Source organism: Coenobita brevimanus, chromosome 102 (assembly GCF_032717465.1).
Source record: "Coenobita brevimanus isolate Jiangsu-jjx chromosome 102, ASM3271746v2, whole genome shotgun sequence".
Taxonomy (NCBI): domain Eukaryota; kingdom Metazoa; phylum Arthropoda; class Malacostraca; order Decapoda; family Coenobitidae; genus Coenobita; species Coenobita brevimanus.
In genome coordinates, this window is record NC_137055.1 from 4,460,490 (window position 1) to 4,480,177 (window position 19,688).

Here is a 19,688-nt window from a genome sequence, read left to right on the forward strand (position 1 = left end):
TCCAGTATTTTTATTTTAGGATATGTCCAAATAGCAATTTAGAACATGCCATGCTTGAGCCATTGTCAAGTGGTGGGTGAAGAGTATGGTGGGTGAAGAGACTGGAGTGAATGATTTCTTTTTATCGAAACATTTAAATGAGAGGATGCCCTGACTTACATTATGGTGTTGGTTCCCCGTCGATTGTTACTCCCTCGTTACCCTGTTACTCGCAGTTATCGGTTATTTGTAGAACAGTGAAATGGATTCTCTTCAATTCATAAACCTGTCGATTACGTCGTCGACGTCCGGAATGCAGACCGTCTATGATACTTGCAGGTTTTGGCGGTCTTTGCTTTACGATATGAATCTGGAGTTGAAGTTACAGTATGTTCTTTCTGGTGAGTGTCTCACACACACACACACACACACACACACACACACACACACACACACACACACACACACACACACACACACACACACACACACACACACGAACTTTTCTCTGCATCAGCATCTAGGAATGCCAGTTAATAGTATTCTCAGGTTTCTTTATATTTTTCATTAAGGCTCCATGGCATAAGTGAAAGGACTGTGTCCATGGCGCACTGCAAAGCTCTGTATTTTATCAATATTAATCAAAAATTCATTGACCAAACTAAACGCCAATTGCAGATTAGAGTCGCAGAGCCTCAGAAGAATCCTCCAATCAGAAGCTGCACCGCATGAACTATCTTTCATTGCTAATTAGTATTACTTTGAGCCTTTTGACCATTAAAGCAAGAGCTCCGACCTCCTTATTCTGCTGTTGCTTGAGATGGCCTGGCGCAGATATAGCAATGCTCACTCACATTCATGTCCTCACACTCACTGGGCAGCCGTGACTACTCCACTGCTTTCATCTTCTTTTAAATGACTGCTATATATTTCACTTTTTGATCAGTTTTTTTTTTTAAATTATATACATAATTTATGATAAATAATAATTTAATATGGATGAACTGGTCATGAGAGGGGTCAAAGTTAGAGTTACAAACACAGGTGGGATCTGGTGGCGAATGATCCGGGAGAGTATTTTTGACCTGATGTTTCTTGAGTACGATATGTTATTTGCTCTTCGGAAAAATTTATACAATTGATTCAGTTCTCTTATTCTCTGTGAACAGCGAGACTGAAATGTAAATGTATTGACAAGCAAATCGTAGTTGTTGAGAGAGAAGGCGACATACAGTGTTATGAACTGGAGAATGAAGGGTGACAAAGAGGGGTGAAATAATATGTAATCTAGAGTGATAGGAAAGAGATTACACAGTAAGTAAAGGAAGTGGCTAGTAGTGTGTCCTAAAGAAGTAAAGTGGCTTATACTGTGAATGCTTTATTAATACTTAATGCATCTCTGACAACGGAATTTGCCAGAGGACTTTATTATGGAGTTTTATTGCCTACATTAATTTACGAATGTAAGTCTTAAATGCCATATCATTAATCAAGAGAGAGCAATAAAGCACAGTTCGAGGAATGTATGTGGGTTGCCTAAGAAGGATAGGACAAGATAGGTAGAGATTTGTGATAAATATGGAGGAGAGAAGTTCTTTGATCATAGGGTAAAAGAGCGTCAGAGACAGACTGAATGTGAACAGGTAGTGAAAAACGTAGATATGAGTGAGTCTGAGGGTAGGAGGAGAGGTGCAAGGCCAAATAGAAAGTGGATGTATATGTCATGCGAATTTATGATTGGGCAAGGTATGGAACCTGAGGAATCAAAGCAATTATTGACAAATAATAAAAGTGGATGGATGAAGTATTTGTGACTAAGCACAAGGCGAGTGTAGCACTCTTATTATTCCTTGGCAGAAGACAGAATGCTCTCTGTCCCAAACATATTATGAAGCACATTGATATGTGGATATTTTTTTCCCAATAAATGAAGCCAAGATTTTAGAAGGCATGGCTTGAATTGTAGAAGGATTCATGTATGACCTGTTATATTTAGATTGTAGATAGTTTTCCATTTCTTTTCTCTCTCACCTCATGTAATTGTGGAAAGTAGGACTGGGATGACGATGACGTCGACGATGACAAGGACGACGATGACGAGGAGCAGGAAGAGGGGGAGGAGGAGAAGGCTTTCTCTGAGATATTGCATATGAAAATTTTTAGTCTCTCAGTCGTAGTTACTAACTTGGTCAACGATGCTCTTGTCCACTGTGTTACACGGTGGAATTGAAAATTAAAAGCAACATCCGCAACACCTGTTTATAATAGTGGTGCCTCGTACATCTCGACTGTGTTCGCTGCTGAGTTACCTGTGGTTTCTAGCTAGTGTGCATATATTTGTATTTTCATTTAGGATGATTTGTCTAACCATTCATCAGTAATGGCAGTTACTTTTACAAAGTCAGACACAGACCAACATTTTTGAAATTATGATTCAGTCTAATAGTAATTTAAGGGGGATACAGAATATACATTAACAGATTAACCCCCTTTGCTACAGTGAGAGGTAGTGTGGGGTAGAAACAATTTTCCACTCACCTGATGTAGTGTCGTCTACTTCTTACTTCACCTTTATCATTCATTTTTGTGTCTGCCATCCTCTCTTCCTATTTCTTCTGTCCTCCCTGTCATTTTCTTAGTGTTTTTTCCACTTCATGTGGCTATACACTGAGTGATAAACATTATGGTTTCATGTAACCCAGTAAACCATTTACAGCTCTGGGTGGTAACCATATAACCAAGTAACTGGGTGATGTTGGGCCTACCATGGTTCCCCTTGTTATCTAGGAGGAAAAACGCAAATGCGAAGTCCTTTGGGAAGCCAAAGCTCCACACATTTCCTCGTACTTTACTGTGGTAAGGCGCCGTCTGCAGCAAGGGAGTATCGGTTCACTGCATGGGACGGCCCTGCAGGGGAGGTTGATTACCTGCGGTAGATGGGTCTACTCTGCCAGACATATCAGGGTTACTCAACAGCACAGCAGCAACTACAGTAACGAAGCCATAGAGAGTGGTCTCGGGATTAAGTGAATAAATAGGGAGGATGCTAGAGATCAAGCAGCTTGGAGACCCGACATTATATGACCAAGGCCGACGCATGTTAGCATGTTGGAGATTTTACAAAGGAAGCGATTCTTCCTACATACAGATGATTATATTCTACATGGAAGGGTGTCTGTTAGTGAGGAGGTTAATGAAAGGTATATCTAATCCCTTCAGTTAAGAGTCTTTTTAGCTGGATAGAACTGTTTGTAGGTAACAAAAATAAGATGAAACAGACGCCCTGAATGTGAGGGTGAAGCAAAACAGTGAGCAAAGTGTTAACCATGCAAGCCGTCCTCGTAATTTAAAGATGGGTTCTAAAATATCAAACTTTTCCCCATACAGTTGGTACTGTAATTTGAGCGAACTGGCAAATCAGCATTATAGGCTGCTGTGCAGTTTGGCTAGACATTTTTTTTCTGTAAATAATTGTGTAGTCAATAGTAAAATAAACATAAAAGAGGTAAAATATTATGATGAATTCCTGTAATTCACTGTAATAATAAAGTTAGTTATTAAAAGAGGCGATTGCATACGTGTTAGGAAAGAATGTAGGAGTTGCAGACATAAGACATGAAGCAGGAATAGAGTGAGGAGAGCGATTACGATAACTAAGATGAGTGTTTTTGTATTGCAGGTGATGTGCGTGGTGAGATGACACGGTGAGGGCGGCATGATGCCCTGGGGAGACTCTCAGCCTCTCTCCCGCCGCCTCCGTCTCGCAGTGCTCCTGGCTTCATCCCTCCTTGCCTCGGCTCTCGCATCTGATCAACCATCCAAGCCCTTTCGGATGCTGAAGGAATCCTATAATGTTAGTATATACGAAAATTCGGTAGAACGCTCCTACGTGCTGGGGACAGAGCTCATGGGCGTGGCTCTATCAGATATACCTTATGGAGCGACGCTGACCTACCATATCATTGACGGCAACACTGATGGATTCTTCGTGGCAGAGACTGAAGAAATTGGGGGTTTGGTGGTTCTGCGGCTACGAACTCGCACAGGGCAGCGCGACGTGTTGAACAGGGAGCGACGAGCTTACTACGTGTTGATAGTAGAAGCCCGCCTGGATTCCACCCCCGAAACATCCACCACAAATATCACAGTGCAGATTCTGGACACCAATGATAATATACCTCTGTTTTATCCAACGACATACCAGATGAGTGTGGGTGAGGACGCTGGTCTCCACACTCCACTTCTTGCTGTCACAGCGCATGATGCAGATGCTGACCAGAATGGGGAAGTCTATTACTTTCTGCAAAATCATGAGACAAACTTATTCGCCATTCACCCCACTACTGGTGTCTTGTCGGTAACAAGGCCTCTCTCCCTTACTAATCAGCGTGTACACAAAGTCACAGTGTTAGCGAGGGACCGAGGGCTGCAGCCACACAGTACAAGATCTGCCAGAGCAGCGCAGGTTAGTGTAGAGGTGAATGTGCTTCAAGTCAACCACCATGCACCACACATAAACGTTCAGCCTTTGCCCACTTTGATAGAACACTCACATACTCATATATATGCCCTCATCACAGTGGATGATCCAGATAAGGATGATAATGGTCTGGTGAAGGAAGTGAGAATCATTGCAGGCGATACTGACTCGCTGTTCTCTGTACTGCCTGGCTCTGAACCTGGAGAATTCAAGTTAATTGTGTTAAAGATGGTGGATCGTGAGGTAACATCTGTTGGCTACAACCTAACTCTGCTCGCCGCCGACAGTGGTACTCCACAACGTAGCTCCAGCATAAGTATCCTAGTCAAACCCAAAGGATTAAGCCGCCAGGTACCCTTGTTTGTGCAAGAACAATATGAAGAGGCAGTTCATGAAGAAGCACCGCCCGGCACGCTTGTTGTGAGAGTCGCTGCCTCTGGTACTGATGAGGGATTTAGTGGACAAGTGCTGTTCAGGCTGGTGGCAGGTAACGAGGACCACAAGTTCAACATCAATCCTGCCACTGGTACCATTTCCACTGAAGACTGGCTGGACCACGAGATTACTGCATATTACAGCCTCACCGTGGCCGCCATTGATCAGGCCGCAGCTGCCCAAAGAAAACAGTCATCAGCTAAAGTTATTATTCGGGTTTTAGATACAAATGACAATGCACCGGAATTTAGCACACCCAACACTGAGGTGACTCTAGATGAAAATGAGCCTATAGGAGTTTATGTTACACGCATGGTGGCGACTGACGCTGACTCTGGCGAGAATGGCTTCATATCTTACAGCATTGCCAACCTAGATCAAGTACCCTTCGTCATTGACCCATTTGATGGTACAGTCCGAACTTCTTCAGTGCTAGACTTTGAAGCTCAACGTCGCATCTATACTATCAAGGTTCGTGCTTCAGATTGGGGCACACCTTTTAAAAGAGAAACTGAAACTACAATCAAGGTGAAGGTTCGAGATATCAATGATAATCGGCCGCAGTTTGAAGGTGTGGATTGCAAGGGATGGGTTGATATTAACGCACCTGTCGGCACCAACGTTATTACTCTCACTGCTGTGGATCTTGACAACGGCACATCGATTACCTACCAACTACACAATGATATGGCGGAGGAGTGTTGGGCTGTTGACAGTTCCACGGGTATACTCGCACTCACCTGTGAATTACGCAATGCAGTGAAAAATGACAGGCAGAAGGTGTATGTTCTGAATGTGACAGCCAGTGATGGGACTCATGTGTCTGATGCGACGAGCGTGACGGTGATGGTGGTCAATAGGCACACTGAAGGAGAAGTAACTTTGCAGCAGCATTCGCATGTTGAGTGTCATTCAACTAATATTGGGTCCAAGGCTGCTGAAGTAGTAGCTGCAGCTGCAGAAAATAATGCAGCAGAGGAACATTATGCCCTCTTGCCCCTCCGGTATGGTTATAACGCACATGCACCAGAATTACCAAAGAATTTTCCTGCCTCAATTAGGGTGCTAGAAAATGTCAAACTGGGAACACATCTACTGACCGTGCAAGCAACTGACCACGACCGAGGCTACAATGGCAGGATGGTATATGCATTATCCAATGGCAATGTTGATTCGGTATTCAAAATTGGCCTGGAGTCTGGTGTCCTTGAGGTGGTGGCTGAATTGGACCGTGAAAGAAGGTCAGAGTATCTTTTAAATCTCTCTGTGTATGATCTCGGCCAACCTCCCAGAAGCGTCTCCACTAACTTTACAGTTTTAGTTATTGATGTAAATGATAATGCACCGGTGTTCAGCCAATCCAACTACAACCTGAACTTGCTGGAAAATATCAACAATGGAGCAAGTGTGGCTCAGGTAACTGCAGTGGATAAAGACACGGGACTGAACGCTAAGGTCACGTACGAGTTAGTGACTGACGTAGAGGAGTTTACAGTTGATCGTGACACAGGAATCATACATGTGGCCAAATCCTTAGACCGTGAACGCAGAGATCTATACGACCTTCGGGTGAGAGCTTGGGACAACGATCCAGAAAACCCTCTCTCATCCTTAGCCCGAGTTCTGATCACAGTGCTAGACATTAATGACTGTCCCCCGGATTTTGGTATCACAAATAACTTAAAATTAGATGTACCCGAGGACCTACCAAGAGGTGCCATTTTGGCCACTGTCCAGGCCACTGACCAGGACATGGGTGTGGGAGGCCAGGTCACGTACAGTCTTATCAGTGGCCACGATAATGCATTCCGTATCGACCAGGAAACAGGTGTAGTGCGCTTGGCTGGAGATCTTGATTTTGAGATGATATATTCTTATAATGTGACGATTCGTGCAAGAGATGGTGGTACTCCGTCTCTAGAGTCATTCGCATCACTGTTTATACAAGTTCATGATGTGGACGAGAACCTAGGACCTCCAACATTCCCTGAGCGGATAGTGCGTGCTTGGGTGAATGAAAACCTCAGCCCGGGCGCCCTTGTTACTAACCTGACCGCCCGTGATCCTGACGCCGCCCGCCTCCACTACGCCATAACGGCAGGCAATGGGCTCGGTCTCTTTGCTGTCGACTCTAAAGGTAACGTCTTATTTATTAGTTCTTTCAGTCTGATTATGCATTTTTCATTTTCTTCACTTTAGGACAGACTTTTTGACTTAGAGGGGTTTGGAATAGCCCCAATAACCGCTTTGCTACTATAGGTCCTTTCACTTAAAATAACATCGCCTGTTGGTAGCTGTAATATACTAAAACGCATGTCAAAAGATGGAAGGAGTTGACATTTGGAGGACACAGGTGCAAACATTCCTCTAGTTTCTGACAGACATAATGAACACCTATAATTGTTTAATGTGATCATCATTCTTCTCACTTTCTAGTGTAGTAATGAACAGTAAAGAAAGTTCAGACATGCTTGGTCATCTTCTCATGCTAGTGAAATTATCGTCAAATACTGGGGGTTTGTCTGCAGCTTTGTGCTCTATGTTTTAATAATGGGGGCCTTAAGCCTTCGTTGCTTTTATTACTTGGCCACAGTCTGATTTACTAAGTAGTTAATTCCTGACGGTAATGTCAAAAGTAACACATCCATTAGCGAATAAGGACGTATTAACTCCCAAATAATGATGGACTGTATATTTTACATTAACTAGACTACGATGACACGCTTTACTCTTTCTACCTAGGAACCCGTATATTCAACTTATAAGATACGGGGTACGGTACGGTCTTCATTAACCCCTTCGGTAATAGGGTGCTCGGTGAAGCTAAAGGAAATCGCCCTGAGACAGGAAGAATAAAAATAGATATGCGTCATCGTCTTGAAGGAGTTAAAATTTCCTCAACAGTTAGCGTTTTGTGCACGGGTCCTTGTGCTCAGATGTAACTTGTGGAGCTATATTCATACGGGGCGTTAACACCTTCAGTCCAATGACGTATCGTCTTATTTGATGCACCCTATCTGCACACAGTTTTATTCACCGTAGGAGAGCACGATAGTAAAGAAGAATTAAGATGTCAAATCCCTCCAGTTTGGTTAAGTCCCTCCTGAACTGAATCAAAGTGTTAAATTGTAGCAAGGATGAAATGCAAAATATGTTACCTCGCTGAAGATGTTAAGCAATATTAATAGAAAAAAAAAATCCTCACAGCAGTGGCTTTTGTTTGGTAACATATTTTTTCTTTGCTTTATATTCCTTGAGTGTGTGTGTGTGTGTGTGGGGGGGGGGATGAGTAGCCTAGCCCGGACCTCTACGTTCCCACAGAAAAGGTTTGGATGATTGATGGATGGATGGATTAGTTTGGCAGCCGTAAATGTAAAGATAAAAGTTGACGGAAGCAATCTTATACCTACCTGAATTTCAGGAATCTCTATCATTGCGATACCCGAACCACAAAACTGCCTTCTCATCAAATGCATAAAAGTGGAAGGTATTAATAATATTGTACATGCATTAATCACATTGATATTTTAATCTACTTGTCGCTGCTGCAGTACCCGTATCTAAAATTACTCATGCCATAATTTTATGTGTTTGTATTCAATGGATAATCCATGATTCAACTTGAAATATTTAATGTAAAGTATGCCGATGCAAGTCCGACTGAATACATGCATACATGTTTGTAACATGTGCAGCGGCTGGAAGAGAATATGTGTATGTGTGTGTGTGTGTGTGTGTGTGTGTGTGTGTGTGTGTGTGTGTGTGTGTGTGTGTGCGCAGTTCTATGGGATAGATTTAATCTTTTGTATACTTGTCTGTCTGTCTGTCTGTTTTCATAGACAAACTGTAGGCCACTTTGTACAGACATTAAGGTCCAGAATGAGCAGTCGCATGCTCCTAAGTGGCATTTTGTGACACCCAACATCCAGTTGGAGTGCCATAACCTGCTGGACCACCAGGCATCCACTTGTTGGTTATGTTGTTGTCTTCTGCCGCACTGAATGGTTTGGGGGGTTACAGAAAACCATTTCGTTTGTCACTCAGTGGAGAGTCACCTGGAGGTAGCTTTTCATACTGTAAACTGATTAAAATGGACACGGCCCACATATGAGCCGCGTATGTGCTCCCAGGTGTGTAAGGAGTGGCTTGATGCATGACTAACGGGGTACGTATCCAGTGCTGAATAAGTTGCCAATAAAACTGCGATTCAGTTTCCCGCATCCTTTCCCTCCTATAATTTTTCATTGTTGTAAAGATAATTTCTGGGCATCATGTAAATATGAGGAACTTACTCCATTCTTGCGTTACATTCGATCCCATACACCTGTAAATTTTTTCACACATTAGTAATTAAGGACGGAGGATGTCTTTATCTTCTACTGGCAATTTTTTTTTAATACCTGTTTACTAAGATAATACAGACTATGCTCTACAAGGCCTTATTCTTCTGATTACGGGAAGTGTACCATAAGTAGAACCAAATCGTCTGGCGATGAAAATAAATACCAATAAGAATTTAATAAAAGTGAAAAGTTACTTACCACGGTTCTGAACCCTTTATTACGAGAGGCTTCTAATAAGTCGAATTGTGCTGAAGGCTGCATGAATGAAATATAAACAAAAGTGATCGTGGTGAAGAGTGGAGAAATTGCAAGATAGTGAGAAAATGACAGAATATAAGAGCATAGTGGAAGAAAGATTGGGAAGGTATGAGCTAGAGCAGATGGAAGGGGTGGAAGACGTATGTAAGATATTCACGGAAGAGATAGGCGCAGCGTGTGAGGCGGTTTGTGGAGTGAGGAGGAGATGCAAGGGTGTGCAAGGGACAGCATGGTGGAATGATGAGGTGAAACGAGCTGTGGAACAAAAGAAGAAGGCATATAGTGAATGGTTAGCGAGTAGAGGTAGGGGAGAAGATGAGAGAGAGAAGAGAGAGTTATATGTGAGCAGGAGAAGGGAGATTAAGAGACTGTTGAAGGAGAGTAAAGAGAAAGTGGATGAAGAGTTTGGGAGGAATCTGAGTGTGAAATGGAGGGAGAGTAAGAAATTGTTTTGGAAGGAGGTAAAGAAAGTAAGGCAGTGTGAAAGGGGAAATGTAGGGGAGTGAAAGATAGGAATAATAGATTGTTGGTGGAGAAGAGAGAGAAACTGAGGAGATGGAAGGAGCACTTTGAGGATTTGTTGAATGTAGAGAGTGAGAGCAGTGCGAGTATAAGTGGTTGGGGAATGGCTGGGAGAAGAAGAGATGAGAGGAGGGAGGAAGAGATCATTAGGGCGGAAGTAGTGGAAGCGATGAAGAAGATTAAGTTGGGAAAGGCCCCAGGAATTGATGGTGTGTGTGGTGAAATGCTTAGGTATGGGGGTGAGATTGTAGTGGAGTGGATATGGAAGTTGTGTAGATTGGCTTGGGAAGAGGGAAGGGTTCCAGAGGACTGGAAATCAGGTATAATTGTTCCTTTATACAAAGGAAAAGGGGAGAGAGAAGTATGTGGTAACCATAGGAGTATTTGCCTACTTAGTATGACTGGTAAAATATATGGTAGAATACTCATTGATAGGGTTAGGCATATGACAGAGGAGCTAGTTGGAGAAGAACAACGGGGATTTAGGAAGGGAAAAGGGTGTGTAGATCAGATATTTGTTCTAAGATGTTTAGTGGAGAAGTATCTAGAGAAGGGAAGGGAAGTGTATGCTGCCTTCATGGACTTGGAGAAAGCTTATGACAGAATAGATAGGCAAGGTATGTGGAAGGTATTAAGAATATATGGAGTGGAGGGGAAATTGTTGAGTGCTGTGAAGAGTATGTACGAGGGAGCTAGGGCTACGGTGCGAGTGGATGGTGAGCTGAGTGAGTTCTTTGATCTCAATGTGGGACTGAAACAGGGTTGTGTGATGTCTCCATGGCTGTTTAATATATACATGGATGGGGTTGTAAAGGAGATGCAGGGTAGGGCGGTGGATGTGGGGGTGGCTCTAATGAATGAGGGTGAGATTTGGAAGCTTCCGGTGTTGCTGTTTGCTTATGATACAGTACTGTTGAGTGAAGATGAATGGGAGTTGCAAGGTTTGGTGAATGAATTTGGGACAGTGTGTAGGAGGAGGAATCTGAAAGTTAATGTAAACACAAGTAAAGTTATGGTGTTTGAGAGAAATGAAGTCACAGAGTGTGCAGTGAGGTTGGATAGTGAGAATATGGAGAATGTGAGTGCATTCAAGTACTTGGGTAGTGTGATGAGTAAGGATGGAACTTTGGGGGATGAAGTGCGTGAAAGGGTTCAGCAGGGAAGGAAGGTTGTTGGTACACTGAAAGCAGTGATGAGAAATAGGGAGGTGAGTATGGAAGTTAAGAAGTCACTGCATGATAGTATTGTGATCCCTACCCTGACGTATGGAAGCGAGGCATGGATCTTGCAAGAAGGGAACAAGTCAAGAGTGAGAGCAGTGGAAATGAGTTACTTGAGAGGAGCATGTGGAGTGACGTGGAGGGACAGGTTGACGAATGAAGAAGTGAAGGAGCGCTGTGGGGTGGATGTGGATGTGGTTGAGAAGATTAGGAGAAATACACTGAGGTGGTTTGGACATGTGAGGAGAATGGAGAATGAAAGACTGACTAAGAGGGTGTATGTAGGTGAGGTGGAGGGAGGGAGAGGGAGAGGTAGACCAAGGATGAGGTGGAGGGATGGAGTTGAGAGGTATTTGAGGGAGAGGGGGTGAGTTGGGGGGAGGATAGTCAAATGGTGGGTGACAGAGCGACTTGGAGGCGTTTTGTCTGCGGCCACCCTTTTGCGGGGTTAGGGCATCGGGCTATAGATAGATAGATAGTTTTCTTTTTATCTTTTCTTGTCTCTGTTTGTAACAAGACTCGTAAGATTTAGAACGGGTCCTCACCAGGAGAGAGAGAGAGAGAGAGAGAGAGAGAGAGAGAGAGAGAGAGAGAGAGAGCAGTATTATCTGCATACATTTCATATGATATGGTTCATAAGTTAGCAACCATCAGGCCAGCATCTTGACTGTTCCATCAGTCTCAGTTTTAACCTTTCTCATCCCTCCTTCTACAGTACATACAGTCTGTATTGAAAGTTTGCTGACAGTTCCCTGTTGACTTTGGTAAGGGAAAGTGTTACATGAAATAGATTTATGTGACAGGAATATGAAGCAAAATAAACGGACATGAGAAGATATGAGACGTTGCGAGAGGGCTGAGAAATATGGAAAGCAAAATACAGTACAGTCAAGGGACTGTGGCTAACATTTGCTTGTGACTGTACAACACTGAACAACTTCAGAGAATCTCACACTCTTTCCAACAACCTGTTATTTGAAAACGCAGAGTCAGATTTTCATGCACCCTCACACATGCTTTTTCCGCCGTAAAAGCTCTTTACCACATTGAGAAATATTTCTTTCACACCATATATATGCAAAACCTTCCCGAGTCCCTGCCATCGCCCGCCACTTGTGCTGTTAAAAGCCCCATGACTAGTACGGTGACGAGAAGTGAGAGTTGGACTGGAACTTTTTTTTTTCCTCTACTTGGATGTTCCAAAAGGATGTGGATACATCATTTAATCCTTTATGACCCCATCAGAATTGTAGGGGCCCGGGGAGAGGCTGTTCAGTCCCTTTATTTAAGGTGAAGATGATTAGGCTCGCTCGCCCCTGAGTGGAATTATGTGACCAATAAGCCTCAACCCATCCATGGATTAAGCCATTATGGGCCGCATCTGACTGGAGCTCCACAAACCACTATACCACCAAGCGTCAATAACTGGTTGTATGGTTGCCACCAAACGTAGTATATAGAGTACTGGATTCCAAGAAATCATTTGCCTTGTCTTTCAGTGTAGAGTCACCAGAAGGTAGAACTGCACGGAGTGATTGGAAGCAGGACGCCCCTACCTATTTCTTTATATTTTTAATATATTCTGGCATGATCAGTGTATAGTTAATTTGTTGTCTCCTGTAGAAGAATATGGGAGTGTGTATAATAATGGCTGTTAACTACACGATGGGCGTTAAGGCATACAGTCAATTTCTGATGGGCCCCAGTCTTCTGGAACATAATCCTTAACCGTCGATGTTACATACAGGTCCCTAGTTGTACGTCTGACTGAACAGGGCCAAGAGGAAAGCAAACAGTTTCCAAAAGTCGAACCTATCCGAGAACTGGACTCTTAAGTTCTTTCAGTAGGGAACTGGATATACTAACCCATGCATCTCTGGTCCGCCACCCTTCCTCCATTTTTTTTTTTTTTTTTAGGGAGGTTCAGTCTTATAAACCCAGCCTTTACATTGCGATCTTCATCATTATTAACATGAGTGTTATATATATATATATATATATATATATATATATATATATATATATATATATATATATATATATATATATATATATATATATATATATATATATATATATATATATATATATATACGCTTTTCCGCCCTTCCTTAATCAGCGGTCTAGTCCTACCTCAGTGCGTGCTCTACTTCCTTGTCCGTACTTCACACTGACGCAAGGACTTGGAGGCCCGTATTCTCATCGAGTAAGGCGGATCCTAAACACCTTTTTCTTAGCGATTTATTGTTGTATATGTGAGGCTATTATCCTTTTGTACATTATCTATGCGGGGTGTGGCAATGTAAGAAGGATTTTTGTACCACATAAAAGGAGAGTAAGGTATATTAAGCAAAATCAATCGCTTAAGAAAAAGTGTTAGGGAGTGTCCTTAGCCGACGAGAATACGGGCGTTGGATTGTTATTTCGACGGTTATGTACCATAGTCTGGAGGAGGATTAGAGCTTAGTAAATACCTGAATGTCTGCCTTACTCTGGGATTCTCATTACTCACTTTGACGCTGGTTGAATAGAGTATAATATAGAGTTGTCCGTACCACATGAGAGTAACGGTGATAGTGTCAGGCTGTTCACACTCATATCATTCACAATAAGATGAATATAATTGTTTGGTATTAGAAGGAATAAAACGGTAAACAATGCTCAACAAGACGTAGTGGTGAGGAGGCTGATGATCCTCGTGTATTTGACAGGCATTATTCTATGCAGTCATCTTTCTTATCGGTTCTTTTAACATTCTGATGGACAGGATTTCCTTTATTTCAACGATCTGGAGTTAGTATGAAAGAAAAACCATATACCGTCATAGAAGTCTTTCCTAAATTGAATAAAATCGCCTGAGAAGTTAAAAAAAACAAAAACATAATGGGCCGGAAAAGTTTTATTACATCCCCTGCTTAACAAACATATCTGACTGCCAGTAACTATGCCCACTGAGCGGGGACGTACACACACACACACACACACACACACACACACACACACACACACACACACACACACACACACACACACTCTCTCTCTCTCTCTCTCTCTCTCTCATGTTGATGTCTTGAAGAAGAAGCGGTGCCAAGGCCCAGCAAACCCGTCCCCGGCAGTCATTTTAGTGCTTACGTATAAATACAACAGGGTATCTAGTCAAAGATGTCACATAAATTTTGGAGTAAATTGGGTGAAAACTGACGATTTGATGCCCATTTGAAATTTTAGGCCCGACCCACCTGACATTGACCCTCCTACCGCTAACAGGGGGGTGACCCGCTGATGTATTGAGGCCTGTTATAGGATGCAGATTTGAAAGATACACCTTTACGTTTTGGTTTCGTGTCGATATGGAGAAACTGAAAGGAGTTATATCGAAAAAAAACGATATATTTTTTTACATTTTGGGGGGCCTACAGCCTAGGCCTTGGCCCAATTTGGCCCAAGATTTAATCAGGTGATCACAAGGTCATAGCCCATCATCCCTGTAAGTTTAGTTAAAATCGCACCGGTAGTTTTCGCGTTAAGTTGTTAACAGACAGACAGACAGACAAACAAATAAACAGACAAACAAACAGACAAACGAGTGAAAACAACAGCCGTCTCCGAGCCACTCCGGGGCGGGGACGGGTAAAGAGAAGATGCCCAAGCAAAAAATCATGCAAAAGAGTAATAGTCGTACAGTGAAACTCCATAGTAACCCCATGACCGCTAAGGGTCTAACAAACCGTCTGGCGAGATGGAAAATTAATTGTTGGAGCAAAAAAAAAAAAAAATTATCAAAATAAATGTAGAAATAAACTCGTCGACTAGTTATGATAATGTTCCATGGTTGTAGCTAATAAATAATACTGACGTGATAAATCAGTACCGTGGCTATAATATTTATACCAGGACCCATATACATATAGGGTCTTCTCACACCTTTCTACTACGCAGATTTACTGACGTCACGCTTGAGACAGGGCACTCCCCCCATTTCTCCCCACCCACCATCTCCCTTGGGACCTCAGAGGGAGGCCTCAAGTCGCGGTGAGGTGCAGCTGTCTGTCATCCTCCATACCCACCCCTTCCACCTTGCTTCCTTTACACAACTCTGTTCTCCACACACATTTCCTCAATTCAAATGATTGTTTAACCTCTCCCTTCTCATATTTAAAGGTACATGATTTACAAATAAACACAATATACTCTAATAGTGACATTTATTAGGATACATGGATATCATCTTGTTATAAATGATACCGGATTTTTATTGGTACTGCTACCGGTATTGACTATATGTTACTATGCAGGCTTCATTTCCTTAACTTCGACATCTTACTCTGAAGCTTTCGTGTCGAGTTAGCCAAATTTCTGTTTAATACCCGCATCCTGAAAAATGCTCGGTATCGAACAAAAAGGCTAATTACTTCAGTAGGAAGAGACACATGCCTATATATTAGTACTGACAATGCCTTGCCAGTTGTCTTTTAAATTACCGTTGGTAAGGCTTAGGTTTTATGCTGGTTTTAAGCCACAGTATGTCAAATGTATATATTCCGCATATATCATGGAGAGAGAGAGAGAGAGAGAGAGACTGCGTAGATACCAAATCGTTAATTATAAATAACAAATCTCTTAATCCGAGCTATTATATATATGTGAATGTATTTCATATACTCTTTGTGGCTTCATGTACATAAAAAGCTATATAGTTTTTACGAATTATTCACTCTTTGAGAACGAAAAGTGGCTGTATAAATCATTTCCAACGACCTGGCACCGTTGATATTGCGACCTGGAAGGGAGGGAGGGAGGGAAGGAAGGGGGGGATGATAACATACTTCTTGCCAAACGCTTCCAGATGGAATTACTACGTTACGAACCTGCTTTAAACAAATACATTCTGCGATATACCGTACTTAATTTTCAACACTACTGCTTTCTTGCTAGGGTACTCAGTAATGGTTACCTACAGTACGTGGGTAGAACAAAATAATGGTGGGTAAATATGAATACTAGCAACTCATTCTAGTGCGGTGGCCAGTTGCCTCAATTTATTTTACCTGGGCTGGTAAATGCAATGCACCACGTGCTTTTCCACATTTCTGCAAGCTCTAACCCCGTGAGGGGCGATATACTGTACAGCTTATAAAGAGCAAAGCCCACCATATACAGGGATATGCACCTATGCAGAGAGAGAGAGAGAGAGAGAGAGAAAGGGGAAGGGACTTAACATTTAATGAAGCTGATGGCAGATTCAGCGTTGGCAGGGCGTGCTCTTCAAGGCGTATTTGATTTTTTGGAATATGCAGTTTGAGAAGTTCATATTTTAGATTTCTTTTATAAGCACTTTGATCAAAGTGAAGGCTGCAGATGCGAGCAGTATTCGGATTAATTGTGTCTTTCCTCTTGCACAGATGAATTCACTTACGTCTAATCTCTTCATCTTTGGGGAAAATATGGAAAGTTATATCCCCACCTTTCTTCAGTAAAGAGTTACAGCCAAACAATGCACAATTGGTAGGCATTATTTCACTGGGCACATACAATGGAAAAAGTGCAGGTGACAGAGGTGACCTGTTTGGCGCCATGACCTCTGAGCAACTGAGTCTACTTCTCACTATATGGCAACCCCTTCTCGGAAGACCTCACCTGGTGTCTTCGCCATGACGTCATGCGCAAACGCGACGCGTTTTGGGGTCGATATGGTCAGACCCTGTATGTATGTGGGTCCTGATTTATACACCACTTCAGTTAACTGTGCGTAAGGCCTTCATTTCAAGTATGTCAGATTATTGTCCTTGCTTTTACCTGACATCTTCCTTCAGCTTAAAAGAGTCCTATGGCAGTGAAGGGGTTGATAAAAGCTGTTTATCCACCCTTTCTTTTCAAAAGCTCTATCATAAACTGAAGGTAATCATCTGGAGATAGCTAGAATAAAATAAGAAATACGCCATGGAAGTGAAGGCATTAAATACACTGAATTCAAAGCAGTGGAATATGCAGGGTAGAAGAAAACGTAGAGTGGAAGAAAATAGATGTTTCCTTATATAAGCCAGAAAATTCAATTCCATTTCTATATTAAAGATGTGGACAGAAAAGTTGTAATATGTGGACAGTCCCTGGATTCCCTCCATAGCAACACTGGTATACAAGGATGAAGTGCACAATAACAGAGTCCAGAGTAAGTGAGATTGATGAAAGGTGGGGAGATCTATTGTTGAGAGAGAGAGAGAGAGAGAGAGAGAGAGAGAGAGAGAGAGAGAGAGAGAGAGAGAGAGAGAGAGAGAGAGAGAGAGAATCGTTGAGGAGGAGATGACCACACAACTTCATTTCTATAGAGAGTGTTATCAAAAGCTTTTCGTCTCAACACCCTCACTCCTGACAGTGACTGTCCTCAGTGGCTATCTTTGTCACAAAGTTAAATCACCCGCCCGTTACTTCTGTCTTGTGCTCCAGGCTACGAACTTTTTTTTTTTTTTTTTTTTTAGACCCAACTTGGATACTCGTCCAGAGGAAAAACAGAAATAGATTTTGCTTTTTTTGTCGACACTTTGGCATAACCAGGTTTCACTGATATCAACACTTTCCATTCTTAATGATATTACTCTGTTGACGAATTGTTGTCATACGAAGTATTATTGGTTTCTCAGGGGATAATATTCACCTAAGTATACACCACTTTTGGTGAGGGGATTAGTAAAGGCTATTTGTATCCCCATTAGTTCTAAAAGTCTTCCCTTAGTTGAATAAAATCGCCTGGATACTGCATGAATAAAAAAGATAATTCGTCCTCTGGATAAAGGGGCTAATATGATACTCTCCCATGTTTCAGATCTTCGTAAATACCTTGGTCTCACTGTTTGACGCCTTTTACTATGGTGTATATTATTCTCTTATATCTGTAAAGTTCACTGAGGTTACGTGCACGCCCTTATCTTGACTGTACTCTGTTAGCTTTAAAAAACCTAAAATTGCCATCGGTCCATCTTGAATGTTGAACTGTAATATCAGATTTACAGTAGGATATATTGCCAGTCACGAAGTTGTATGGGAAGGATGTTGTGCCAAAAGTTCGTGTTCTTGCCAGGCATGGAGGTTCCCTAACACCACTTCCTTAGTGATTTGTTATTGGTTATGGCTGGGTGATATCCCCATGTACACTATTTATGCAGAGTATGGATGTTAGAAGGATTTACATATCACAGAATAGGACAGCAAGAGGTAATAAGCGAAATTAATCGCTTAGGAAAAGGTATTGGGAGGCTTCCTTAACTGAAAAGAATACGAACCATAAAGTCTTTATTATTCCTTTTAGATTCGGGAAATAAGCTGGAAATGAGCGAACATCTCAGTCAGATTTAGGCGAACGAAGTACAGTGAGGAAACACAGCAGGATTAAGTACCTATTACGCTCCCTGACAGCGTATATTAGAGCTCTTTTTACTGTATTTTTTACTAAACTTCTACTCTCACAAGCGGTCAGGAAAGAAACTTTAACAGCATCCGAGCAGGAGAGCTGTCTATGAGAAAAGTCTAGAATATATTTATCAGACACGAAACTCATTACCGGCCACCATCATAGTCGCAGAAGTTAGACAAGAAAAGTGTGTTTTGATGATCCAAGTTTAGGTGAGGGTTGATTATAAAACTGAGACAGGCCTCCTTATCCCTACCCCCTCTTCCCCTCTCTAGCCCAGACCCAAAGCCGCAAAGAAATGGAGACTATGAAAACAATGGAAGGGTAGTAGTATATATTAACTATGAAGTATAACCCGTTACAAAAAAAAAAAAAAAAGAAAAAAGGGCAATACCATGCTTTCGTATAAAATTTCATGACATGTTTTGGGTAATTGCGATACACAGTTACCATATATACGGCTTTTTGACACATTGTCATATACATAGAATCAGTGCCAGGGCTGGTAACAGAGCTTAGTAAAATGAGTGGTTTTCTAACTTATTTGGGGAGTATATATTTTTAACTGAAACGTAAGGTGCGTAAAATAAGGTCAGGATGATGATGATGATGCAAGACGCCAGGTTATGAGACCGGCACTTTTATTCTTTCCTGGTGTTGTTCTTTGAGAAAGTTATAATTAAAACCAACAGCACCTCCACATCGGCTAATCTACAATGTCCTTCACATGGCGTATCAACCTCACCCTGCCTCACAACTCACTACCACATCAGTCCGTCCCACCCACTCCTTTCCATCTATACCTGTTAATCTTTACCATCTTCCCGTGTAAAATTTAGAAGGAATGCCTTCTGACTTATATATTATATGTTCACTCACAAGTGGGGGCACCCATCATCCACTCACTAGATGTAGTGCTGCCTTCATCTTCCTTCACCTCTATCATTCTTTTTCTGTGTCTGCTCTCTTTTGTTCATATTTCTTCCTATCTTTCCGGTCACCTTTTATTACTCTTCTTTCCATTTTAGGTGACCCTGCACTGAGTG

The 19,688-nt window shown here is 42.1% G+C and overlaps 1 protein-coding gene across 1 annotated transcript in view; it reads left to right on the forward strand.

The window, feature by feature from the left end:
- Nucleotides 1-3,694: 3,694 nt before the first annotated feature.
- LOC145415347 (fat-like cadherin-related tumor suppressor homolog) overlaps nucleotides 3,695-19,688 on the forward strand; it is a 394,573-nt gene continuing 378,579 nt past the window's right edge. The window contains exon 1 of the mRNA XM_080284623.1: nucleotides 3,695-7,031. Within this exon, the coding sequence (XP_080140749.1) occupies nucleotides 3,695-7,031 (3,337 nt within the window). The remainder of the gene's footprint in view (nucleotides 7,032-19,688) is intronic.